At 41.5% G+C, this 23,144-nt stretch overlaps 1 protein-coding gene across 2 annotated transcripts in view; it reads right to left on the minus strand.

Annotated features, from left to right (window-relative positions):
* The window catches only part of LOC103188369 (solute carrier organic anion transporter family member 3A1), a 40,905-nt gene extending 18,758 nt beyond the window's left edge, over nt 1-22,147 (minus strand). The window contains exons 1-3 of one of the 2 annotated variants that reach the window (XM_007908342.2): nt 21,947-21,978; nt 20,613-20,724; nt 14,257-14,719 (exon numbers count right to left, since the gene is read on the minus strand). In XM_007908342.2, the coding sequence (XP_007906533.1) occupies nt 14,257-14,719; nt 20,613-20,630 (481 nt within the window). In that variant the 5' untranslated portion in view covers nt 20,631-20,724; nt 21,947-21,978. Of the gene's footprint in view, nt 1-14,256; nt 14,720-20,612; nt 20,725-21,946 lie in introns of both variants that reach the window. The other variant, XM_007908341.2, reaches the window with a different exon arrangement.
* Between the last annotated feature and the right edge of the window lie 997 nt (nt 22,148-23,144).

Raw genomic sequence — 23,144 nt, forward strand, 5'->3', positions numbered from 1 at the left:
CCATAGAGATATCCCTTTAGAATTTGCAATTTACTGCAACAGGATCCAATTATGGCGCTGTACTGTTTTCCATCCAAAGTCTATTGCCTTTATTTGAAAGTTGAATGTCGTGCTAAAAGTTTAATTAATTAAGGCCATTTCAAGAAACATATTACATTTTAACAATCCCAAAGCCCGAGTAAACATCCCTCCCATCAGCCATAAAATTACTCTAATCTGCAAACGTCCATCCTTAGAGTTATAGAGCCAAGGTGCAAACCAGTGGAACACAGGCATACAAACCTGCAATAGATGGTTCAAGTCTATGTCACCTGACCTGGAAGGGCAGATCAGTCACTGGGGCCAGGGATTCCTCTCTCTCAGTTCCTATTAACCCTACAAGCCAAAGCCCTAATGGGTAGGGTGGTCCTAGCTGGACAGGCAGTGGGATAGCAATATCAATAACAAGTTACATGGTTTTAGCTGCATGCACTCCAGCAGTTACCCCAACATACAGTCTGCCAACCTGGGCCTAATACTTTCCGGAATTAGCGGGATGTGTCCCTCCAGGGAGAGAGTACACATTCAGCTCTCCGCACCCCCATTGCACATTGCTGCTGGCAATCAGCCCTCCTTCATGTGTAGCTAAATATAGTCCTTATTTTAGGTTCGGAGGGGGGGATAATCCCGTGCATTTAAATCTCCTATCTAAACTCATCCGCGCACTGGCAGTGAGAGAGAGAGAGGGAGAGAGAGAGAGAGAGAGGAGAGAGAGAAAAGAGAGAGTCCAGTGATCCCTTCCCTTTTCTAATAGTATAATGTGATTTTTGAACCATTTCAGGACAGGCAGATGGCACCTGGGTTTAACGTCTCACTTGAAGGACAGCAACTCAACAAAGCCCAAGTCCTGCACTGGAGCCTCAATTCACACCCCATCGACAACTTTCTGACCTGAAGGAAAGAGCCCAATAACAACAACAAAGTTGCATTTACACAACGCTCTTCACGCAGAGCCTAACAGTGGCGGAGCCTGACACTGAGCCAGGCGAAGGAGGAGGTGACCATAAGCACGGTCAAAGAGGAAGGTCTTCATTTGTGACCTAAAAGAGAGAAAGGAGGGGTTGAGGTGGAGGGATTGAAGGAGAGCGTTCCAAAGCTTCAAGGTGTAGTGGCTGAAAGCACGGCTGTCGATGGTGGAGCGGAGGGGACAAGAGATAAGCAGGAGGCCAGAGCCAGTCAAGCAGAAGTAGCAGGTAGTGGAGTGGGGAGAAAGCAGGTCGGTAAGGTAGTGAGGTGCCAGGGTGTCACAGGATTTATAGACGAGTGTGAGGATCTTGAAATCAATCCATTCTGTGCCTAACTGAACCAAGCTGACAGCAAAGTTACAGGTCTGTTGTCAAACATGGTACAGAATATGGTGCGAGTCTATAACACATCCAGGAGCAGCAACGGAATACTCAGGAGACCTCGTAAACAATCTGGCTGGAAGCTTGACAATATGGGTATTATCTACCGCTAAATGTACTTGTCTTAAGGATCTGGGATTTACTTCCAACCCCATAAAGTAGCCTGCTCCAAATCCACGGCTCATTTGATACGAAACTCTTTGTTTCTAATTGTCAGATAAAGCTATTTGAAATACTGTAATAACTTCTTCTCCACACGACTTGACACTGTCATGTCATTGCAAGAGGTAGAAGATGAACAGACAAATTTAGCAAGTACAAAGAATTATCAATGATTGATAATGATAATTGCAAATATTATCGTCAACACCAGCGTCCCAGCTGAAATAACTGGAGAGATGAGAGAAAACATCAGCTTATATTCACTCTTTCGTGCAACACATTGGTAATACCTAAGGCTATAAACAAATCACAGGCCACAATTGTGACCATCCTCCTACCCCCCACCTTCCCTGCCCTCCACCCCTCCTGATCCCAATCCCCTGCTCGGGTCCAAATCCCTGACTGTCCAGTGCCTTGAGTTGTCCTCCTGACATGAAAGGCACTGTGCAACTGTCGTTTGTTGTTGTTTTGTGGGAACCCTACTTTTGACACATACCTCAGTGAATATTTCTATTGACCACCAAAACCAGAGCTATAACAAACTGCGGCCGCAAATTTTGGCCCAGAAAAACATGACATTCCTGCAGCATCATTTGATATATTGCATCTAATTCTGAGCAGCTTACCAATGAAAGGACGACAGTGGACTAGAGAAGATTTAGGGAGGGTCTAATGCTAAATGAGAGTACAGCTGAACCTGCTGCCTCACTAGCTAGTCAGTAAACTGGTTCAAGTTTAAATTGCGACATAAAGTCAATAATATCAACCTTTTTAAAAGAAACCAGCTGAAGCATCATATAGATTAACATCCATTACAGCACCAGAGGTTTGTCTCTAAGCTCAGCACATTCCGTGTGCCTTAACCAACTTTCAGCTAAAGCTCTTCACAGAATATACTGTAAAGTGAATTGACTGTATATTTTGTGGGCGACACTTGGCAGCCAATTGCGCACGGGAGCGTCCCACAAACAGTCGGGGATTGAGTGACCAAATTATGAGCACAAATTGGTAGCTCTCTACAAACAAACTCAAACATGAAACAGGAGATTTAAAACGTCCAGCAGCCATGTCGAGAAAGAATCATTTTTTGTTCACTCGATTATATTTTAAGACATTGATTTCTTTTCTTAGAAAAGTAGAAACCGGCTTTATTATTATATTATTATATTTGTATTATATTCTATGATCCTGCCCTCACATTATTAATGTATATTGTGTGAGACACAGGGATGTAGTACACACTGTCATTCAGCTGAGTCTTTACCTGTTTCCAAGGGAATATTAATCAGGAGAAAGATTCCGCAATTCTTTGTGATAGTGATAATGATAGTGATTACGATATGTTTGGCACTTTCAAGTCCACAGGAATCAAACGAAGACAAAATCTGAAATTAATAACACACTCAGGGATTGGGATGATCACTAGGAAATAAATAATAAAATTGTATGTCATGTTATATAGAATTTGAACTTCAGGAACCTTGAGAAGATCTTCACCACAATTTAAACTGTGTCATATGGTACCAAACAGGAATACTTCATTGCTTGTGGCTGCCAAGTCTGTCAGCTTTAAAGCACTGAGCACAGTCCCAAGGTGAGCAATCAACCTCACTGTCTGTCTCTTCCAGATAACAGATTTCAGAATAGTTAAAATAAGCAGATCCCTGAGAGGTGGAAGTCTGGGCTGGGCTTCAGAATCGATTCTCGTCGCCGTCAGGTGGGCATCAACATATCATAACCCAAATCCCAAATTTCTCTCTTTAGATCAACATTCTCATACTCAAAAAATAATTCCCACAGAAATACAATTTCAAAAGAAAAGTTCTGTCATATTTTATTATAGCAAAATAGCATAATAATGTAGAATAATAATACTATAATCCTCGCTGTTCTGGACGTTCCACTTGTTTCCCCCAACTCCAAACGCACTTCCCAATACACTCCTGCTCTCCTCCACATCTTCACATTGTTGAGATGAAACGGCACATTCCATCTGCATCTGATTTCGGAATCCAATATTTCAGAAAATTTAACTTTGAAGCCAGTTTTCTGTAAGTTCTTTGAAGAAACTACAGAAAACCAAGTTCAAAGGCAAAAGCCTGAATTCAATTTTACAAATTCTGGCTGCTCTAAAATGTTACATAAACAGAGTAAATCCAGACCCTGGAATTTTTCCCCAAAGTCTCAGAACATGACTATAGAACCACTGTTTGTAGGGACGCTGCTGTGTGGAATTGGCTGCCGTGTTTCGCCACAAAATATACAGTCAATCCACTTTACAATATATTCTGTGAAGCACTTTGAGACATTGCAACAATGTGATAAGACGTTATATCAAATGCAAGGATTATTATTAATCTGATAAAATCCAAGCTTGGCATTACCTAACTACAATTTCTCACTTTCATCTCTCCCGCTCTCTCATCTTTATGCTGACTGCACTCTAGGCTTCAATTCCTTCATAAAATAAAATATTCAGCCATTTTGCATCAGGCAGCCCTGATGTGCTGTTTGTATGTGATGCAGGTGGAATAGTAAATTATTCAGCTGGAAGAATCTTGGGAGTTAAAAGGAGAGAGAATATAGTGAAAAATGGAAATGAAACCATTCAGCCAGTCATCACAGTTGGCAGTGGGAGAGGCCGACTGCACATAGGACAATGAGAGAAAACTACTGTATAAAGTCCACATTTACAAAGTCCACATCTGTTAAAATAACAGATGTAAAAATAACAGATGTAAGTTCAGGTTTAAAAATGCTCCGTATTAAAAAAGCCCTTCCGAAATATCATTCCCAGGCATCAATTTCAGCCCAATTTCACACAATAATCTTATATAAGGAATGCAGCAGCAATTCTTGCTACACTCTACGTACTGTGTAAACTTCAGCCCATTTAGCTGCAGCACTGAGCTGGACCAATAATGCAAATATTACTTAAAATCTCACTTGTAGTTACTGGGGAATGGCTCCTGAACATTTAATTATATTTAAAAAAACTTTAGAGAGCTAAATAGGTTTTAATTTCTTTGTCTTGTTTACACTATTCCAAATGGATGCAGTATTTGTTAGGTCCGGGTATCAAGGATAAGGGGCATGGGTGGGTAATTGGAGTTGAGGTACAGATCAGACATGATCTTATAGAATGGCGGAACAGGCCCGAGGGGCAGAATGGCCTACTCCTGTTCCTATATTCCTGTTCAATGTTTTGGTATGTTTTTAATAAGATGTTTTCATGTTGCATATCTGCGTCAGAGGGAGTGACCCAGGTTAGCATACAGGAGACAGTCTGGGTCTAAATGGACAGCTACTAGTAACATAGGAATAGGATTAGGCCATTCAGCCCCTTGAGCCTGTTCCGCCATTCTACACATTGCTGGGTTTTGAATCCCCTGCATAAAGTACCTCCCTTTCTCTGAACGTTTCAGACTGCACCATTACATGTTACCGTAGCCAAACTCTCACACGAGAAATAAGTACTTTCTTCCACATTTATAATCTCTTGTTCAGGCTGTGGTAAGGCTGTCTGAGATTGTCTTATTGTTAGGGAAGGGACCATATTGCAATGTGTTATTACAGAGGGCTTGGGGAATGGGTCCCAAACTCATCCTTAACTGCCCAAACCCATCTCAGACAGACCCTTGCAGCCAAAGAAAAGGAAACCTACATTTCAGGAGTCTAGAATTGAACCTATAATCCCATAGGAGAAATATATTGTCTACCTCTCTGGAAGGCTATTTAAACACGTGAATGACCTTGGTTTTCAACTTATTGCACAAGACTTAAAATGTTGCCTTTCTTTGTCCAATGAAAGAAGAAATTATGCTAACTGCACTACAAAGAGCAGGGAAGATTAGAGCTTCCCTCAGGGAGTGTATCATCACACTCACATCCACTGTCTATATCATCATCTTTATTCAGATAAACCCAATGAACGACAAAACAATGGCAACTGTGGAATTAAATCCTACAGAATCATAACCAGGCTTGGCCCCTGACCATGTATTTTTAACCGCTATTACAATGAGTCCAGTACAGTCCTGGGGGAATGGTGCGTTGTCGGAGGTGTCAGATGAGATGTTAAGATGAGTTCCTGTCTGCTTGTTCAGGTGGACATCAATGATCTCATGACGCTGAGTAAAATAATATGGAGTTTTTCCCATCGACCAAAATTCTCCCAGATTAAACGAAAATTGGTTATTCAATTCATGGCTGTTTGCATGACATTGCTGTGTGCCTATTGGCTGCTGTGTTTGCCTAAAATTACACAGTCACTACATTTTACAAAAATACTTTACAAAAATAAGTATTTTGAGATGTTTTGACGTGACGTTATCAAATGCAATCATAATAATATGATCAGCCAAATGTATTCACATGTATTTTCAATGATAACGCCTGTTGACAGGTCTGTTTGGGTGTTTGTTGGCTATGGTTTGGTTTTAAGATCTTATTATCAACTCTGTAATCTCGAAGACAATCACTATCTCCTTTGAATATGTGTGTATGTAATTGACCTAGAATACAGGCCAGGATTACCGACATGTAGAGCAGCCATATGTTTCACATCCAATATACCAACTGTTATTAAGGAAAATGTTGTGGTAGGTGTGCTACACTTACATAGAGACAGGAGGAGGCCATTCAGCCCAACAAGCCTGTTCTATTATTTTATTACAGCTCTTTCTCTTTTAATCCATTTCACCACTTTTTCTCCATTTCCCAGAGATACTGTAGTTAGATGATATGTGAACAGAATAGAAGTTCAGTAAGGACAGCAGTAGGTTCTGCCCTTGAATCAATAGCCTACCACCACTTTGAACCCAAAACACTAGCTTCACCCATGAAGAACATCAATGAATGTTGTGTGGTTACTAGGCATTGTATAACTATCAAAACTAAACCATGAAAACATTTGAGTTATGGTATCTTGAAAATAGGACGGTAACATTCAAAAAAAAAGTTATTTCTACCCTCCAAAAGCCATTGAGTTGTGCTGGGTTATTGAGTTATTATAGCTCCACATTTACTGACTTTCTATTGGTATCTCACTCCAAATACCCAGTCTTTAATTGGACCTTTCACAGTGAGGGTCAACATGACACTTGACTGTAGGAGGAGAGGAGCATCCTAGCTGAACCTTTCCTGTCCTCACCCAATATAAACATACGTACACTTTTCAACAGCAGAATAGTAATCCTACTTGTTTTCCCCTTACTGCTGTTCTAGTCCTCTTCCCCCAGTGTTGATAACTTAGTACAGACTTCTGGATCAAATGTGGACCTAAGTCAGTGTTGCTCACAATTCCATGTTGCCCATTGTCTTTATCAATTCAGTCAATGTAGGAGCTACCTTCAATCTTCTTATGTTAAAATCCAGAAAAAAAAAGGATAAATAAAAAAGTTAGATAAATATTCCTGATTAATAACTCACACCATGTGGCAGACAAGCCAAGGAATTTCAGAGGGTTTTATATCACAATATAAATCTTGGTGCTTTACTGAAAGTTAATTCTGAAGTGATCATGTATGACTTACTACCTGTGCATCGTCAGCTGCTAGTGTTATTGATCTCCTGAAGAGCGTTGACCTAGTTGAAACCCAATAAATTCACCACCTTCCACCTGAGTAATAGGCCATCTGCGGGTGTAATAATGCCAACATCTATATCTGTAACAGCCCACTGCAAAGTGAACTGAGACTGAATCTGATAAAATTCACATGGGGTTCCTACAGGGAGTATATTTTCTGCAGTTAGATACATATTCAGGAGACCTGCATCCTTATTTCTGGCTCAACTCCCCATCCAGATTGTTGTTATCCGTCACAACATTACCAAACCAATTTCTGCTCAGATAATTGAAAGGTTAAAGACATTAACAATAATTATGTCACTGTATGTTTGACCTATTACATTTAACAAAAGGAAAGTATATTGGAGATGATGGCCAGACATGAATAGAATCAAACTTTACTCTCGAGTATTTGCCGGGTCTATAGGATGACTGTGTCAATAGCGAGAACTTTTCTTCTGATGAGAAAAGCATTGGATTAGGCAGGGATTATCCTCAGTGACCTGGCTTTCTCTCTGGCCACTGGTGTGTACTAAGAAAGGCCGCAAAGGGGATCAATAGTTTCTTTTATATCTATGGGTTGGTAATGTGAGTGTGAAAAGCCTGTGCTATAAACAAACACCATCATTTCCCTTAAGACCTGCAAGGCCTTTGGAGAATGCAACACGACCAAAAAATAATTCAGAGTAAGAACTACAACACCGTTCCAGTAGCTTTAACATAGAATTCTCTTCAAAGCCAAACTCAATCAATCAATCTTTGACAAACGTTTAAGTCAAAATACAATACGAAATTACATTTGCATAGCGCTTTTCACGTCAGGAGGATGTCCCAAAGCACTGAAAAATAGCCTCCACTTAGATCTATGTTGACCTACAGATCTCTTAAGAAGGCACAGAAGTGTATCATACAACAAACACTAAAATAACTATATCAAACAGACATCTAACAAAACACAGATCTCATGTCTTTTATTTTTTCTCTCTAAACTGTTGCGAATTTCTGAATAATGTTGGGATACAGCGCCAGTCATCTCCAGTAACTAGATATTCATGGCTGAATAGAGATATTAATCACCACCCCAGTAGGAGACAAGCAGGAGTCAAACAGCTTCAAAACAGGTTAGGAGGGTCTTGAGATGGGCTTGAAGGAGGCAAGGAAGGGAGAGAGAGGCTATATAAAAGTCATCAGTGTAACAACAACAACAACAAAATTACATTTATAGTGCACCTTTCCTGTCGGGAGGATGTCCCAAAGTGGGTAAGGTTATACACTGCACTGTGGTTTCTCGTTGGTGAAGCAGCGAGGATACAAAAGGTCAGTCAATTTTTTGTTGGTAAAATGACTACGATATCTAAACTACTCTGCCGGGCGAGTAAGCAAAGTCTTCCTGCGGTTCGACTGGCTCCAAAGAGACCGCCAAGCTGTTGAAGTCAGGCAGATATGCTGCAAACTATGGCTCTGTTGACCAACTTGCCTGGCTCATAAATCAAACTAAACCCCGTTAGTCAACAAAGAGAGATTTCTATTCCAAATCACTGCAATATCCATTTCACTATCCACACAATGTGTGTCAACCTGGCGGAGTGGTAGCGCTCTCACCTCTGAGTCAGAAGGTTGTGGGTTCACGCCGCATATTGTGACTTGGGATCACATCGTCTAAGATGACGCTCCAATTCAGTGATGGGGGTGATGCATTGTCGAAAAATTTTTTTTTTAGATTTAAGGGGTTACATTTAATCAAATGTATGGATCCACACCACTGAGTCAATCCTTTAGCACCAACTGTGCTGTGTGTTGTGAATACTTAATCTGAATCCCTCTACTAAACCTTTGAAGGAAGAATAGTTTTATTTAACGGATGTCTTGAGGCTCTGGACAGCCATGGATTTGGATCCGGGCAGGGGGTTGTGATCAGGAGGGGTTGAGGACAGGAAGGATCGGGGTAGGAGGGTGGTTGAAAAGGAGGGTCTTGAGATGGCTTGAAGGAGGCAAGGGAGGGAGAGTGAGGCGAAGGGACTGTGGGATGGAGTTCAAGAGGGTGGGGGCATAGAGGCTGAAGTAATGAATTTTTAAAAATATATTATGGCTCTAAAAATGCTGCCTGTTAATACAATTTATTCAGAAAATAGACTCTGGAAGTTCAGAGGGCTGAAGGTTATATAGTTTTTGAAATGACTCCAGTGGGTTTTTGAGAATTATTTGTAATTGTTGCAGCTCTCCCATCATTTACATGCAGCCTGGGTTAGTGACAGTGAGGCCCAAGGGTCTCACTTACCTCTTACAAGAGTCATTGGTCCAAACTGCCTGTTGCATATTCATAACCCCTCTGGTGAACATTTTTATGGGAATTCTGCCAAAATCTAAACACAAAATGAACCGAACTTAATAAAACAACTGCAGTTTGCTTATTCATGCACTTTTCTAGAGCCCAGTATTTCTGGACATGCACTTTCCAATAGAGAAACTTTAGAAAGAGAGAGAGATAGAGAGATATAGAGTGTATGTCATTCATGGGGATATAATGTCAATATAGTACTTCAAATCACTGAAGGTCAGAGACTAATCAAAGTTGCTCATTAATCTTTTGAAGGTGTATGTGCTGGTGATATCAGGAACGAGTTGTGCAACAAGATGTGTGGTTGGTTATTTTGGGCCAACCCTGAAATGTAGGATTTTCTTACTCAAAGCCTGTGACTCCTATTTAATAATAATAATAATCCTTGCATTTGATATAGCGCTTTTCATGTCTTCTCGACGTCTCAAAGCACTTCACAGAATATACTGTACAGTGAATTGACTGTATATTTGTGAGCAAAATGCGGCAGCCAATTGCACACAGCAATGTCCCACAAACAGTCGTGGATTGAAATGACCAATTTATTATTTTTTTTCTTGATGGATTATTATCAGGCGTGTGGAGTAAGGAAACTTGCCCAAGGTTTCACCCACTGCCGGGAATCGAACCCAGGTCTCTCGCTTGCAAAGCAAGCACTCTAACCACTGAGCTACAGGACTCCACTTTTCCATTGAGAGAAAGCATTCTCAATACCTCTTCATTGTGGTTCAATCACTCTTTACAGTATATCCTGTGAAGTGCTTTGAGACGTCTCAGCAAGGTGATGAGGCGCTATATCAAATGTAATGATAATTATTATTATAAATTTTATGTACTTCTTGACTGTGATAAATGCAAGAGACAGAATCACTGAGAATATCCAATTTCAATCCTATTTTACCTTACACATTTTAGCCTTACACCACTAACCATACTCAGTTTGCCTGGGTCACAGATGCTTTACTGGACGTTCCTTATTTATTCTACTCTTATGTATAAACTGTTGTGTTGTAAGTGGTTTATTCTCAGACTGGATTCTTTGTTCAGTTAGCAGTGTTGTTTATGTGCCATTGACTTGTACAAAGTAGACTTTATGTATCACTGGTGTTAAAACCCACACTTTCTCTCAAGTACTTCTATTAAAACACGCCATTTGAAAAGCATTCATTACTTCACATTCCCAGAAATACTGCACTAGATGACTTCCAATGGAGATCGCATGAAATAGCAACATGCTGCCTCACCTGACAGTCGGATTTGAATCTTCACTTACGTCCCCACAATGTTGCCTGTCTAATCGCAGATGAACTGTATAGGCCATGTCACAGCCCCTTCTCCTCCCCCCGACCACATTCATAGCCCGGGGGAAGTTGATCATTAGCTATTGCATGGGTGGTGCTTGGGAGACCATTACAAAGGGATAGAAAGAAAATATAAATCTTAAGGAAAGAGCCTCACCTTCAAAATTAATCCACCAGAACCAATATCAAATGGTATCTATTTCAGATATGATGGGCTAATTTGTCCCCTTCTGTACTATAATTTCTATGAATCTATATATTGTGTTCCTCAATTCATATTACTGTATATGGAAAATAAAATTAAAATTCCCCCAATTTAATTTTCTGCAGATGAATGATACTGGAAATGTGTTGGAACAAGGAGTCATGAGTCCAAAGGTTAAATCAATTTAGAAACCTCTGCACGATCTCCAGAGGATCTCTGACATACAATCAATCACTTCTTTCCAGCAGCTACATTAGCATGATTTATAGCGAGGGGAAAAGACAACAGCATAAAATTCTTATTTGTGAAGTGGGACACAGCCATTAAAACTTCGCTGCAGCAGAAAGTGAGCGACTTGTCATGTTTTCTGCATTGATGACTCCTTTTACACCGGGAAACAGACTCCAGCAGAGGTGTTCTGGACAGAGATACTAGGCAGGGCCTCATCTAGAGATTCCATCTCTCACAGCGAGCATTGCCTGACCAGTGAATTGGTTGAGATCACTGTGGGAGCAGGACATCACCTGTCAAACAGGTCACCAGCTGCCACTGCCACACATACAGCTCATGTAATGGCTTCAGTTGGAAACTGCCTCGAGTGACTGATGAAAGATGAAGCAGTGGGTAAGTTGGTGGAAGTAGGAAGTGACTGGTGACCAGCAAGAGTCACCATATCACAGAGAAAGGATTAGACTGTAAAACATCCGGCTCAGAAGGGAGCAATTACTATGTGAATTGATTTGGACAACTTGCCTGTATACTGGAATGCATCGCCTGAAAGGGTGGTAGAAGCCGATTCAATAACAACTTTTAAGAAGGAAGTAGATAATTATTTGGGGAGGACAAGTTTGCAGGGCTATGGGGAGAGCGCGGGGGAGTGGGATTGATTTGGGAAGCTCTTTTCAAAGAGCCAACACAGACACGATGGGCCGAATGGCCTCCTTCTGTGCTATATAATCCTACGATATCAGATTACAATGGCTGACGAGTAGACATGAGGTCAAGAGTTCAGCAACCCACTCAAGATTGGACTTCAATGAAGGATTTATATTTTTAAGTTCGCTTTCAAACATCAGTCTGTGGGTTGGAGAATTCACAAGTTTCTTACACATAGTAATAATATTAATAATCCTTGCATTTGATTAGCACCTTCTCACATCTTTGAGACGCCTCAAAGCGCTTCACAGAATATACTGTACAGTGAATTGACTGGATATTTTGTGGGCAAAAAGCAGCAGCCAATTGCTCACAGCAGTGTCCCACAAGCAGCTGGGGATTGAGTGACCAAATTATTAAAACAAACTGGCAGCTCTCTGCAAACGAGATCAAACACAAAACAGGAGATTTGAAACGTCCATCAGCCACGTCGAGAAACAGTAATTTTTTGTTCACTTGGTTGTATTTTAAAATATTGATTTTTTTTCTTAGAAAAGTAGAAAGTCAAAATAGCCCCTGATCGGAGCAGTTCCTTAAATCAGATGAAATATATATACTGTATAAAATGGCTTTAGGATATTGTGCTCCATCCAAAGTCCCTTCACCTTGTCCCCTCACTCACCTTGTTCAGGGTCTGTCTGAAGAAGTGCCTCTTCGACCAGGCTTTAGGTCTTTCCCCTCCCACCCCCCACCCACCCTCTTCAGTTCCCACACCCAACTCGGGTGCACAGACAGACAGCAGTGTTAAGTACTTTGTGAAGTCCTCCCAAAGTGAAAGGCATTTACATTATAAAGGTAAATTGTATTGTGTGTCATTTCTTTTGATCAGGAAGCAGGATGGTACAACAATCCCACAGACTTAAATTTCTTATGAGTTCACTTGGAAAAAAAATGTGTTTGATACAGATTCTCAGAAAGAATTCTGAGCAAGCAATAGATTTTCTTTTGTTCTTTTATCTTTACGTGCTGTGGTGCTGACAGGAGCTTTGGCAGTGACTACAATCAAGTTGGAGCTCACTCAGGACCACAAAGACAGTGTTGTTAAATCACACACAAGGAGAGAAACATGTTCAGAGGATGTAAAGTTAGATTATGTACCATACAGTCATAAACCAATCCCCTTGTCTTTACTAGATTGCTATTAGATGCTCCTTATTCCTCCAGTAAAATACCTGCGACCTGGCAAGACATGACATGGGTTAGCAAGACAGCGGTAAACATCAGGACTTGTAAATTCTAGGTCAAATGCATCACTACTTTTCCATAGATAGTGACTTAAAAGATCACAAAAGCACTCCAATGACATTAAGTAATCTAGTAAGTCATTGGATACCTAGGCTCCAATTGAAGTGTGTTCTGAAAGCCCAATTCTTCGGAAGACTAGGTGCACATTAGAGCTCGGAGGCATAGCCTTCATGAGCAGCTGCCAGCTCCCCTCCCCCCTCAACAGAGAGCCCAGGGCATGTGTTGGCCTTGTTTTCTCTGGCTGCCTCTGGCTAAACACCTGGCCACCCCTACACTGGCTCAGTTCGGGAACTTATCATCCCAAGCCTCCCAGGTATGAGCGTGACTCCTGCTCCCCAGCCCCACATAACAATGCTCCAATGCACTGTAGCACCACAACAGCTCCATACTACATTCTACAGCACAGAAGGAGGCCTCTGTGCTGTTCCTTGCTCAGCCTCTAGAGCTGTGCAGTTGAAGAATGCACTTCAATTGTGCCAAGCTTCAACGTGATTGTAGTCAATGCCAAAACTACTGTCAGCACCACAGCACATAAAGATGAAAGAACAATGGGAATAACCCATTCCCCTGTACTTTTCCAGCACTGTGCTATTTTATGATGACAAATCACATAAAGTTATATAGCACCTTTCAAGTAGGATACCATCTTAGCACTTTATAATGATAAGAGGGAGGTGATGAAACTATTGTCAAATAAGTAATTTGTTACTTGTCGCAGGTTCACTTACCTGGAGCAAGGACATTGTGAAGCATAAAAAAAGCTTAACACATACAGATTGGATCATTAGGGATTCAATAAGGACTTTACCTCATCTGTACTCACTGGTCAAATGGAAGTTGTTGCAAATAGGAACATTCCTATACAGCAAGAGAGGTTCATTCATAAGTGTATGGATTCCAAATAGATTTCATTCATTGCTGAGGGATTTGGGTGGAAAGAACCAAGTAAACAGATTGGGGACCTGTGTCCTGTTGTGTCCTCATTGAAAGGTGTCAACTGCAATATTCAGTTAGCAATATCAAGAGATCGACTTGCATTGATCACAGGCTTCACGGGCCACTGCGCCAATGGACTGCTGGGTATGAGAGCTGTGCTGCTGGTATTTGAAACTTACCTATGTACAGTGAGGAGTCTTTCCTGCGCACATGATCATCTATGTAGGCCACCCCGAGAGGCTGGACAGGGGTGGCTCCGATGCCCAGTAGCACCTGGGCTCCAATCAGCAGCAGGTACATCATGTTGGTGGAAGTTCTCCTGCAGATGATCTCCCCATCTTCATCCTCACTGACTCCAGAGATGTTGGTGGCACACAGCCCTTGGCCATCCAGTCCCCAGGGGGAGTCACCAGGCTCATACTCATACTGGTGGGTGAGGAACTCAGGCAGAGCCGACAGCAAGGCCCCCAGAGCCATGACAATGCCTCCGCATCCTATCAGGCGTGGCCGGTGCCCTTTGGCACCAAAGTAACTGACAAACAAAATCAAAGCCAAGTTTCCAATCTCGAAGCTGCTGGCTATGACACCCACATCGGCACTCTGCAGGTTAAATCTTCTCTCCAGGGTTGTCAACACACTGACCTGGAGAAGGAGAGGGATTCCAGTTACACATCAGCTATTACAACAGTCATTACTCTAGCAGAATAGAGGACAATTACAAGTACTCCTGAAAGAGGGGAAGAAGCCCCTGGGAAGAGACTCTGACCATCTTTCTGGGATTTGCGTACACCGCTTGGGAATGTAAATTGGAACATAGGAACAGGAGTAGGCCTTTAGCCTGTTCCGCCATTCTATAAGATCACTGCTGATCTGTATCTCAAATCCAATTACCCGCCCTTGCCCCACTTCCCTTGATACCCTGACCTTACAAGAAGAAAATTTCATTATATCGAGACTTTCAGGTCAGGAGCACTTCCCAAGGCACTGGAAGAAGACCTTCTTCAAGACCTTAGACTTGAAGAAGGAAAAATAATAAAAGAAAAATAAATTGACGCACTTCTGTTCATTCTGTTCTCAACATAATTAGAGGTTACAGAATTAGAATATTTACAGCACAAAGGCCATCTGGCCCATCATATCTGCTAATTACTGCATTGACGCCTGTCTGTTCTAATCTCATTCCCCTACTCTTTCCTCATCTTTTTGATGATAGTGCTGTCTGCCCCCTCCCACCCCAACTCCCTGCACTGTACTTATCTCCTGTAATCCCAAACCCTCTGCTCTTTCCTGCATAACATTTATTAAATATTTTCCTCAAATATTCATCTAATTCTCTTACAAATAATGATAATAATAATAATCCTTGCATTTGATATAGCGCCTTATCATGTCTTCGAGATGTCTCAAAGCTCTTTACAAAATATGCTGTAAAGTGAAGTGACCGTATACTTTGTGGGCAAAACCTGTCCCACAAACAGTCATGGACTGAAGGACCACGTTATTACTTTTTTTAAAAGGGATTATTACCCCAGAAAAGTAATCCACCAATCAACTAACAACCTGATTCCTACTTACTGATAGGTAAACACAGGTGTGTGGAATAAGGAGACTTGCCCAAAGTTTCGCCCTGCCCGGGGATCAAACCCAGGTCCTCTCGCTTGCGAGACAAGTGCTCTAACTACTAAGCTACAGGATCTTTCACAGATATAAGTGGCAAGATATAATGACACAGTCAAATAACTTGTGGTGTAATAAAGACTTGCTTCGGGTGATGATCCTCAATTTACGCTGTGGTTTTGCTGACTTAGAACTCTCTCCAGCCTCTCAAGCAGTTTTAAGGATCATTAACAAAGAAGTGAGGGCTCTCTGTATTGGTCATGATGATCTTATATCTAATTATATCGAACACTCTGAGGTGAAGCTTAACCTACCGACACGGATTTTAAAACATGGTTTAAAAAAAACTTACAAATTAATGCTGAGTTAAAGAATATTGTGGAATTTTTTGGAATCTTAATGTTTTAAGACTGAACTGGAAAGAGAAAGCAAGCCCAGAATTATATTTAAGATACGTCAAGACAGGACAAGAGGTCTGAGGATCAAGGGTGTGAAGGATAAGTTTGAAACATCCACCAGGAAGTATTTCTTCACCCAGAGGGTAATTAACAGCTGGAATGGGTAACAGTGACGGTAGTTGAGATCGGATCACTAGACTTATTTAAGAAATAGCTAGATGCTGTGATGGGATGACTGAGGGGCAGGTACTGTTGAAGGACGGAACCAAACTGGCCAAAGAACCTTCTGCATCCAAACTCCTCTTGTGATCTCTTGCAAATGAGGCATTGTAATTGACATCACATTTTGTACACTAGATACATACTAGAACTTTATCACAACGTAAATTTCATTATGACTTTAATTTAGGGTTGTCACTTTAGTTCTACGTGTATCTAATTTGGAATAACAGTAATTACACTAATTAACATGTTGGCTTTCTTCATACTAATAGTCACATGATCTAGTAGCTGGGAACCTGGTGAGACTAATGAAATGCACAGTCTTTGACCTGCTGCACTGAATACTGATGCATCATTGACCGTGCACCTCAAATCCATGAATTAAAATGAGACATCTGATAATAATAATATAAATGGAAAAGTTGGGAGATAGTTCCAGCTGATGAAACACTCTCTAACTTGTCCATTATTCTGTATATAACATTCACTAATGATTTTTTTTGGAGACTCTGTCACATTAAGGCCAGTGGTACTGTTATTCCTGTATTACCACCCCTGAAGCAATTCAGATCACATCAGCAGAGGTAGGGAAACAAACGAATAGAGATTTGGTGACCCAGAGGCACACGAGCCTCTTATTTCCGCAAGTGTTTTTTTTCAATTCAGCTTTGATTGATGGATCAGATTCCTGAGCCCTGAAATTCTGCCTGAAAGACTGTTTTGTGCTAAAATCTAATATCCCGCAGATTTGTGGAAAATTCTTCAATTCACACTTAATGTGGAAGCCAGTTTTCTCCAGGTGAAGCCTGAATTTAGTCCCCACCATCAGCAGTGGGACTTCAGCCTCTCTGCCCCCACCCTTTGGAACTCCATTCCATGGTTCCTTCAACTTCTTCCCTCCCCTACCTCCTTCAAGGCACGTCTCAAGACCCTCCTCTTTGAGCTTGCCTTCGGTCACACTCCTACCCCTACCCTCCTGATCTCAACCCCCAGCTCGGGTCCAAATCCCTGACTGTCCAGCGCCTTGGGATATCTTCCTGTCTTGAAAGGCTCAGCGTAAATAANTTTTTGTTGTTGTTGAACTTAAGAATTTTAAGAATTTTCCCCAAATTGTATACCTTGTTAAATTTTAAGACCAAACGGTCCATACAGTCTAAAATGACATGTGATTTCACGCCTAGTGTGAAGACATAATGCTTGGATGTGATGTTCTGCTCAGGTTGAACAGTCCACCAACACTGATTGGCAAAACACATACTTGAACCATGACCACTTGGGCAAATATGATTGGGCTTTAAGAACTGTGTGTTGGAGAAGGTAAACAGAGTCAATTGACTTTAAGAGGCAAGAAAAAAATAATCTTTTCTGACTATATTCTTAAATAGGAATAAAGATGGCTTCTTGTTGGTGCAGAACCCACAGTGAGCACAGAATTAGCAAATAACAGTAAGATGAGCAAATATTGTGGAGGTAGTGACAGAAATTCATTCAGCAGCCAGTTAGCCTGGAGGGTGTTGATATGTTTGAGGTTTTCAAATAAAATCAGTGGTGTGTCCTCGTCTCCATAGTAACATTGCCTAGTGCTTGTCTCGAAAACACTTCAGCGAGATAGAACTTCACTATTAACATCACTGCTCTCCCTCCCACATGTCGCACTTGGCTATGTTGCTCTTAAACAGTGAATCGCGAAGTTAGTAACCCAATTCCCTTTGTGAATAGCTTGGAAAGCCACTCACACATAACTGCACAGCTATACCCACATTGTGGTTAGAGCACTCACCTCACAAATGAGAGGAGCTGGGTTTGATTCCTGGGCGGGGCAATACATTGGGCAAGATTCCTTACTCCATACGGCTCTGTTTACCTAGCAGTAAGTTATTCAATTATTCAAGTTATTTTGTGGGATTTTTAGACGTCCACCTGAACAGGCAGACAGGACCTTGTTTCAACGCAACCCAGTGGATGGCACCGCTGACAATGCAATGCTCTTCCAGTCCTGCAAGGGAGTGTCAGCCTAGACTGGGCTCTCTTCTCCCCTGTAACGATTCCCATGGCTTGACTGGTTGTCTAAGCAATAAACATTCACACAGAAGCACCAGTACAGTTTCCATCTGTTTCGGTAATCACTTTTCCTTGGACTTGGAGAGGTTAAATGAGGTGTAAAGTCTGTGTAATTAGTAAATTGATCCTAAACGTGCACTGAGAGGTCTGTGTCGAAGTTTACAAAGACACCCTGTGGTTTATGTCTACTAGCACTATGTGACCTATTGACCTGGTTCAGTAGGAAGCCATGTGGACAGATATTTCAAGAAAGCATTTTGACAAAGATTGCAGAAAAGTGATTAAATTTGTTCCCCAAATAGCGCTACTTCTGGACATTTCCAGAACTCATATTGTGCTGAGAAAGAGTTGAGCAACGAGTGAAGAATTTTAGTGCAGGATCGAGCACCAGCACACACACGATGGGGATCGAGCACCAACACAGACACGATGGGGAGAGAGCAGGGAATGGGGTTAGAGTAGAGAGCTCCAGTGGGGGAGCGAGCCCCAGCACAGACCTGAAGAAGCTAACACCATTACTGACACACATCTAAGAATTTCTTAAATTTATAATATATAACCCCATAACAAATTATATGTTCAACATTCAAACTTCTACAGAGATAAAAACTCCTGAACAGGACAGGACAGTACTGACCTACGCTTTGGTGATTGATAGAATGTCCTACCTCTTTAATGTATAAACGAAGGAGAGACGACATAGAAGGATTCCAGCAGATCAGTACACCAGCTACAGTGAGCTTGTTAAACCATGAAACATCTTATGCAATAGCAGTAAGTAGTTCAAACAGTCTCTCATAATTAAGAGATAAAAGTCCTTGCCAGTCCTGGTGATTACTTTTTTCATTCCTTATTATGAATCATCTGTACTAATTGCACAGATTGTCTTCAATTAAGTTTTTTTTTCTGCAACCTCTATCAGCCTAGTCTTTGCAGCAAAATGTAAGGGTATCAAGGGATATGGGGATAAGGGCATCAAGGGATATGGGGTAAGGGCAGGTAATTGGAGTTGAGGTACAGATCAGCCATGATCTTATAGAGTGGCAGATCAGGCTGGAGGGGCTGAATGGCCTACTCCTGTTCCTATATTCCTACCTATTTGCATTGCAGCGTTGAGCCATTTCTTAAATGCTTCCAAATTCCTTTCTGGTAACCAAACTGGGGCCATTTCTGTAACTCTTAACATAGAGAAGTACCACTCCCACTGCCGCCATTCCTCTCATCATACTCAGTGCATTAGGATCTTGGCTGTAACATTCTGTTCAAATGCCAGGATCTCTATCTGAGAGACAACCCGAGAGAGAGAAGAGAGAGAGAATGCTCCTATGATGCAGCCCTGGGCCTTGGCTACACCAACAACCTAACAGCTGTCCTTGCCAATAGTCCTCCTTCACCCAAACTAGCAAAAAGCATGTTAATTAGTCATTCATCTCATTGCTGTGTGAGAGACATTGCTGGTACAGATTAGTTGGTGCATTTGCCTGCATAACATCAGGCACTACACTTCAAAGTAAGCCATCATGCAAAATGCTTTGAGATGTTAAGGCACTGGATAAAGTAATTTAGTGGATTGGGAATCAGTGTAGTGGTATTAACATTATTCCTGATGTCTAAGCGGCTTTATTACTGTATTCAGCATCACAGTGCATGATTTGGAAGTGTACAAAGCATCGCAAGTTCACAAGAGAGATGAATGTTTTGCCCATTTTCTCTTCTTTTTTTTTGGTCTGACACGAGCGGCAACCCTTCCCCATGCTTAAGAGTATCTAAACCCAACGGAGAATTCCTTGCATCCCACCAACACATGGAATTCCCAGAGATATATTTTTGGGATGGAATGGACAAAATGGACAACTGTTAAGATTTATTATTGAATATTATTTATTATTTAAGATTATTTAATTTAAAAAATCAATTTTCTCTTATCTCTCCACCACAACAACCTTGCATCTTCCCATTATTACATCATCCAACCTCTGCTTGAAGGCATCCAGTGCCCTGGACAGTCATTTTATTGTTGGGGTTTAAACTATATTTATGCCATAATGATATTGATCATTATCAACATATCCCAAAAATCTCTAAACTCAGCAAATATTTTAGAATGAACAGTATTGTGTAGAGTAAAGCAAAGTGTGAAACAGAAATAGGAAGTTAAACCAGGTGCACAGATGGAGATGGAACTATGTCACAGAGATACAGATAGATGTAAATACACTTTGATATACAGTACCTACACAGAGCAGGAAGAACATGAACCATAGGACATATTACACAGCCTTGGAGCCACTTCTCTCCCACCTCCCCCTGACCTGCTGCTCCATGTACCTCTGGGCCTCCAGTGATAGTCTGTTAGGGGCAGGAGAGATGGAGATGTATATATGAGAGACACACACACACACAGGAGACAGATGGGGGAGAAAGAAATAGGAAAATTGATAGCGAATGCAGACAATAATAAGTGAATAAATAAAAAAAAACAGCTCCAGTCAAAGCTATTAAAAGGTTTAGGTGTTTGTTCTCTCAATAGACCCCAGTGTGAAGGACTGCGTGAGTGAGTGCAGGAGAGGTGTGCTCACACACAGGAGCTGAGAAGCCACTTGGTAACTGAGGGATGACACTTATGTAAGCTGAGGGTACCAGGCAGACAGTGTAGGTTTCCATAGAAACAGTAGCCCATTAGATTTTTGACTATTATAATTCTGGTTCTTTTGTGGTACAATAAATGTGTAGTACATATGTGTATGTATGAGTGCGTATGTATGAGTGCTGATGTATGTATATTGTTTGTTTGTGTGTGTATATGTATGTATGTATGTATGTATGTATGTATGTATGTATGTATGTATGTATGTATATTATATGCTGTCAATCTGACACTATCTGGACAGGGTGAAATGGGAAACAAACCAATATAGTAGTTGGACCTCTCTTACCTCCCAACATTGCACTAACGTAAAGGCAATAAAACTAGACTTGCAATACATCATCAATTATACAAATGTAAATGTAATAAGGTGCAAAGCTTCTGATTGCGTAGCTGAACTAATTCCTGAACTATAATAACCCACACAGGTAAATAATAGAATTTGACGACAAATGACATTATTAAACACACTATTGACACAGAGTATCATCTCACTACATAATCGATTACATTATGCTGGCCTCTAGGATATTACAAGGGGGGTAATCAATTAATGCTGCAGCCACATGCAAATCACACTCACAGAGAAAAAAAAACATGCTTAATGTGTAAAAATATGCATGCCATTATTAACATTTACAATGTCATCACATCGCCATCACCATTTAAATCCCACTTAATGCTAGTTAACTCATACAAATAATATTGCAGATATCAGTTCAGTCGCTGTTTAACCTACACAGTAAAGCAGAGAAGTCTCCCTGACATCAACTTTTTAATGTCAAAAATAATGGGAAGGATAAAAGGGGCAGAGGTGGGGTGTCGGGTATGTGAGGGGTTGTGTGTAAAGGGCAGAGGTGGGGTGTCAGTTATGTGAGGGATTGTGTGTGTGAGAGAGAGAGAGAGAGAGAGGACAGCACTTACCAGGTAAGCTCCTACTGTGCCCTGCGCCAGCATCAGAGCACATTCAGACAACATGAAAATCTTGATGTTGGAAAAACAGGATTGTTTTTCGGGTTTCTGCACATTGCTCCCACCGCTCGCCCCCCGCGACTCTCCACTCTTCATCCTATTGCTTTAGTCCGGTCAGAGAGGCAGAGAGAGGGGAAGGAGGGAGGGAGGGAGGGAGAGAGGAGAGGGAGGGAGAGAGAGATGGGGGTGGTGGAGGGATGGAGAGAGTGTGGAGTAGGATCCAACTGGTTCTCAATCTCTCCCTTTTCACACACACAGCATCGTCCTAGTGCTGTCTGTCCTTCCAGCTCCTATTGTCAGCCCCAGGTCCTCCCATCTCCTGCTCACTTACCCCACTAACACCCACACCCACACCCAGACCTATTATAACAGGCATCGTTGAGAGCCGGCACAGACCATTGCTTTCAAGAGGAAAGAAATAGCAGACATTTTGCACTCAGCGTTGCCCAGAACTGCGGTGATGTTTTTTTCCTGGTTGTTTGCACATTTTCTGATGCATTCTGTCTTCCCCTATTGCTGCCCTGTCTGGCAATGCGAGGCTGTGGCACTGCACTGCCAGCACACACCACTCAGCCACGTCTGAATCCTGCATTGACTCTAACCAACTGAGCTCTCCTACAGCAGCTCCTAACTAACCTCTGCTCTCCAAACCCACACTGACCCAGCAAGGGATAGCCACACATACATTCACCACAGCTTCCAGCTATGCAGCCTATCTTTTTTATGTTAAAAATATTATTATTATTCCCCTATGTCCAGAGGAGATTTGCTCTCCTATCTCAGTAAGTAATTCCCTATCAGAGCAGAGAGAGAGAGAGAATAGCTGGTTACGTACACTGAAGGTTAGGAAAATGCCTTATAATCCTTGCATTTGAGATAGCACTTTTTCATGTCTTCTCAACGTCTCAAAGCGCTTCACAGAATATACTGTAAAGTGAATTAATTGACTGTATATATTTGTGGGCAAAACACAGCAGCCAATTGCGCACAGCAGGGTCCCACAAACAGTCGTGGATTGAAGACACCAATTTATTATTGTTTTTTATCTTGAGGGATCATTATCAGGCATGCGGAGTAAGGAAACTTGCCCAAGGTTTTGCCTGGCCGGGAATCAAACCCAGGTCTCTCGCTTGTGAGGCGAGCACTCTAA

The sequence above is a fragment of the Callorhinchus milii genome, unplaced genomic scaffold (genome assembly GCF_018977255.1).
Source record: "Callorhinchus milii isolate IMCB2004 unplaced genomic scaffold, IMCB_Cmil_1.0 Scaffold22, whole genome shotgun sequence".
NCBI classification, from domain to species: Eukaryota; Metazoa; Chordata; class Chondrichthyes; order Chimaeriformes; family Callorhinchidae; genus Callorhinchus; species Callorhinchus milii.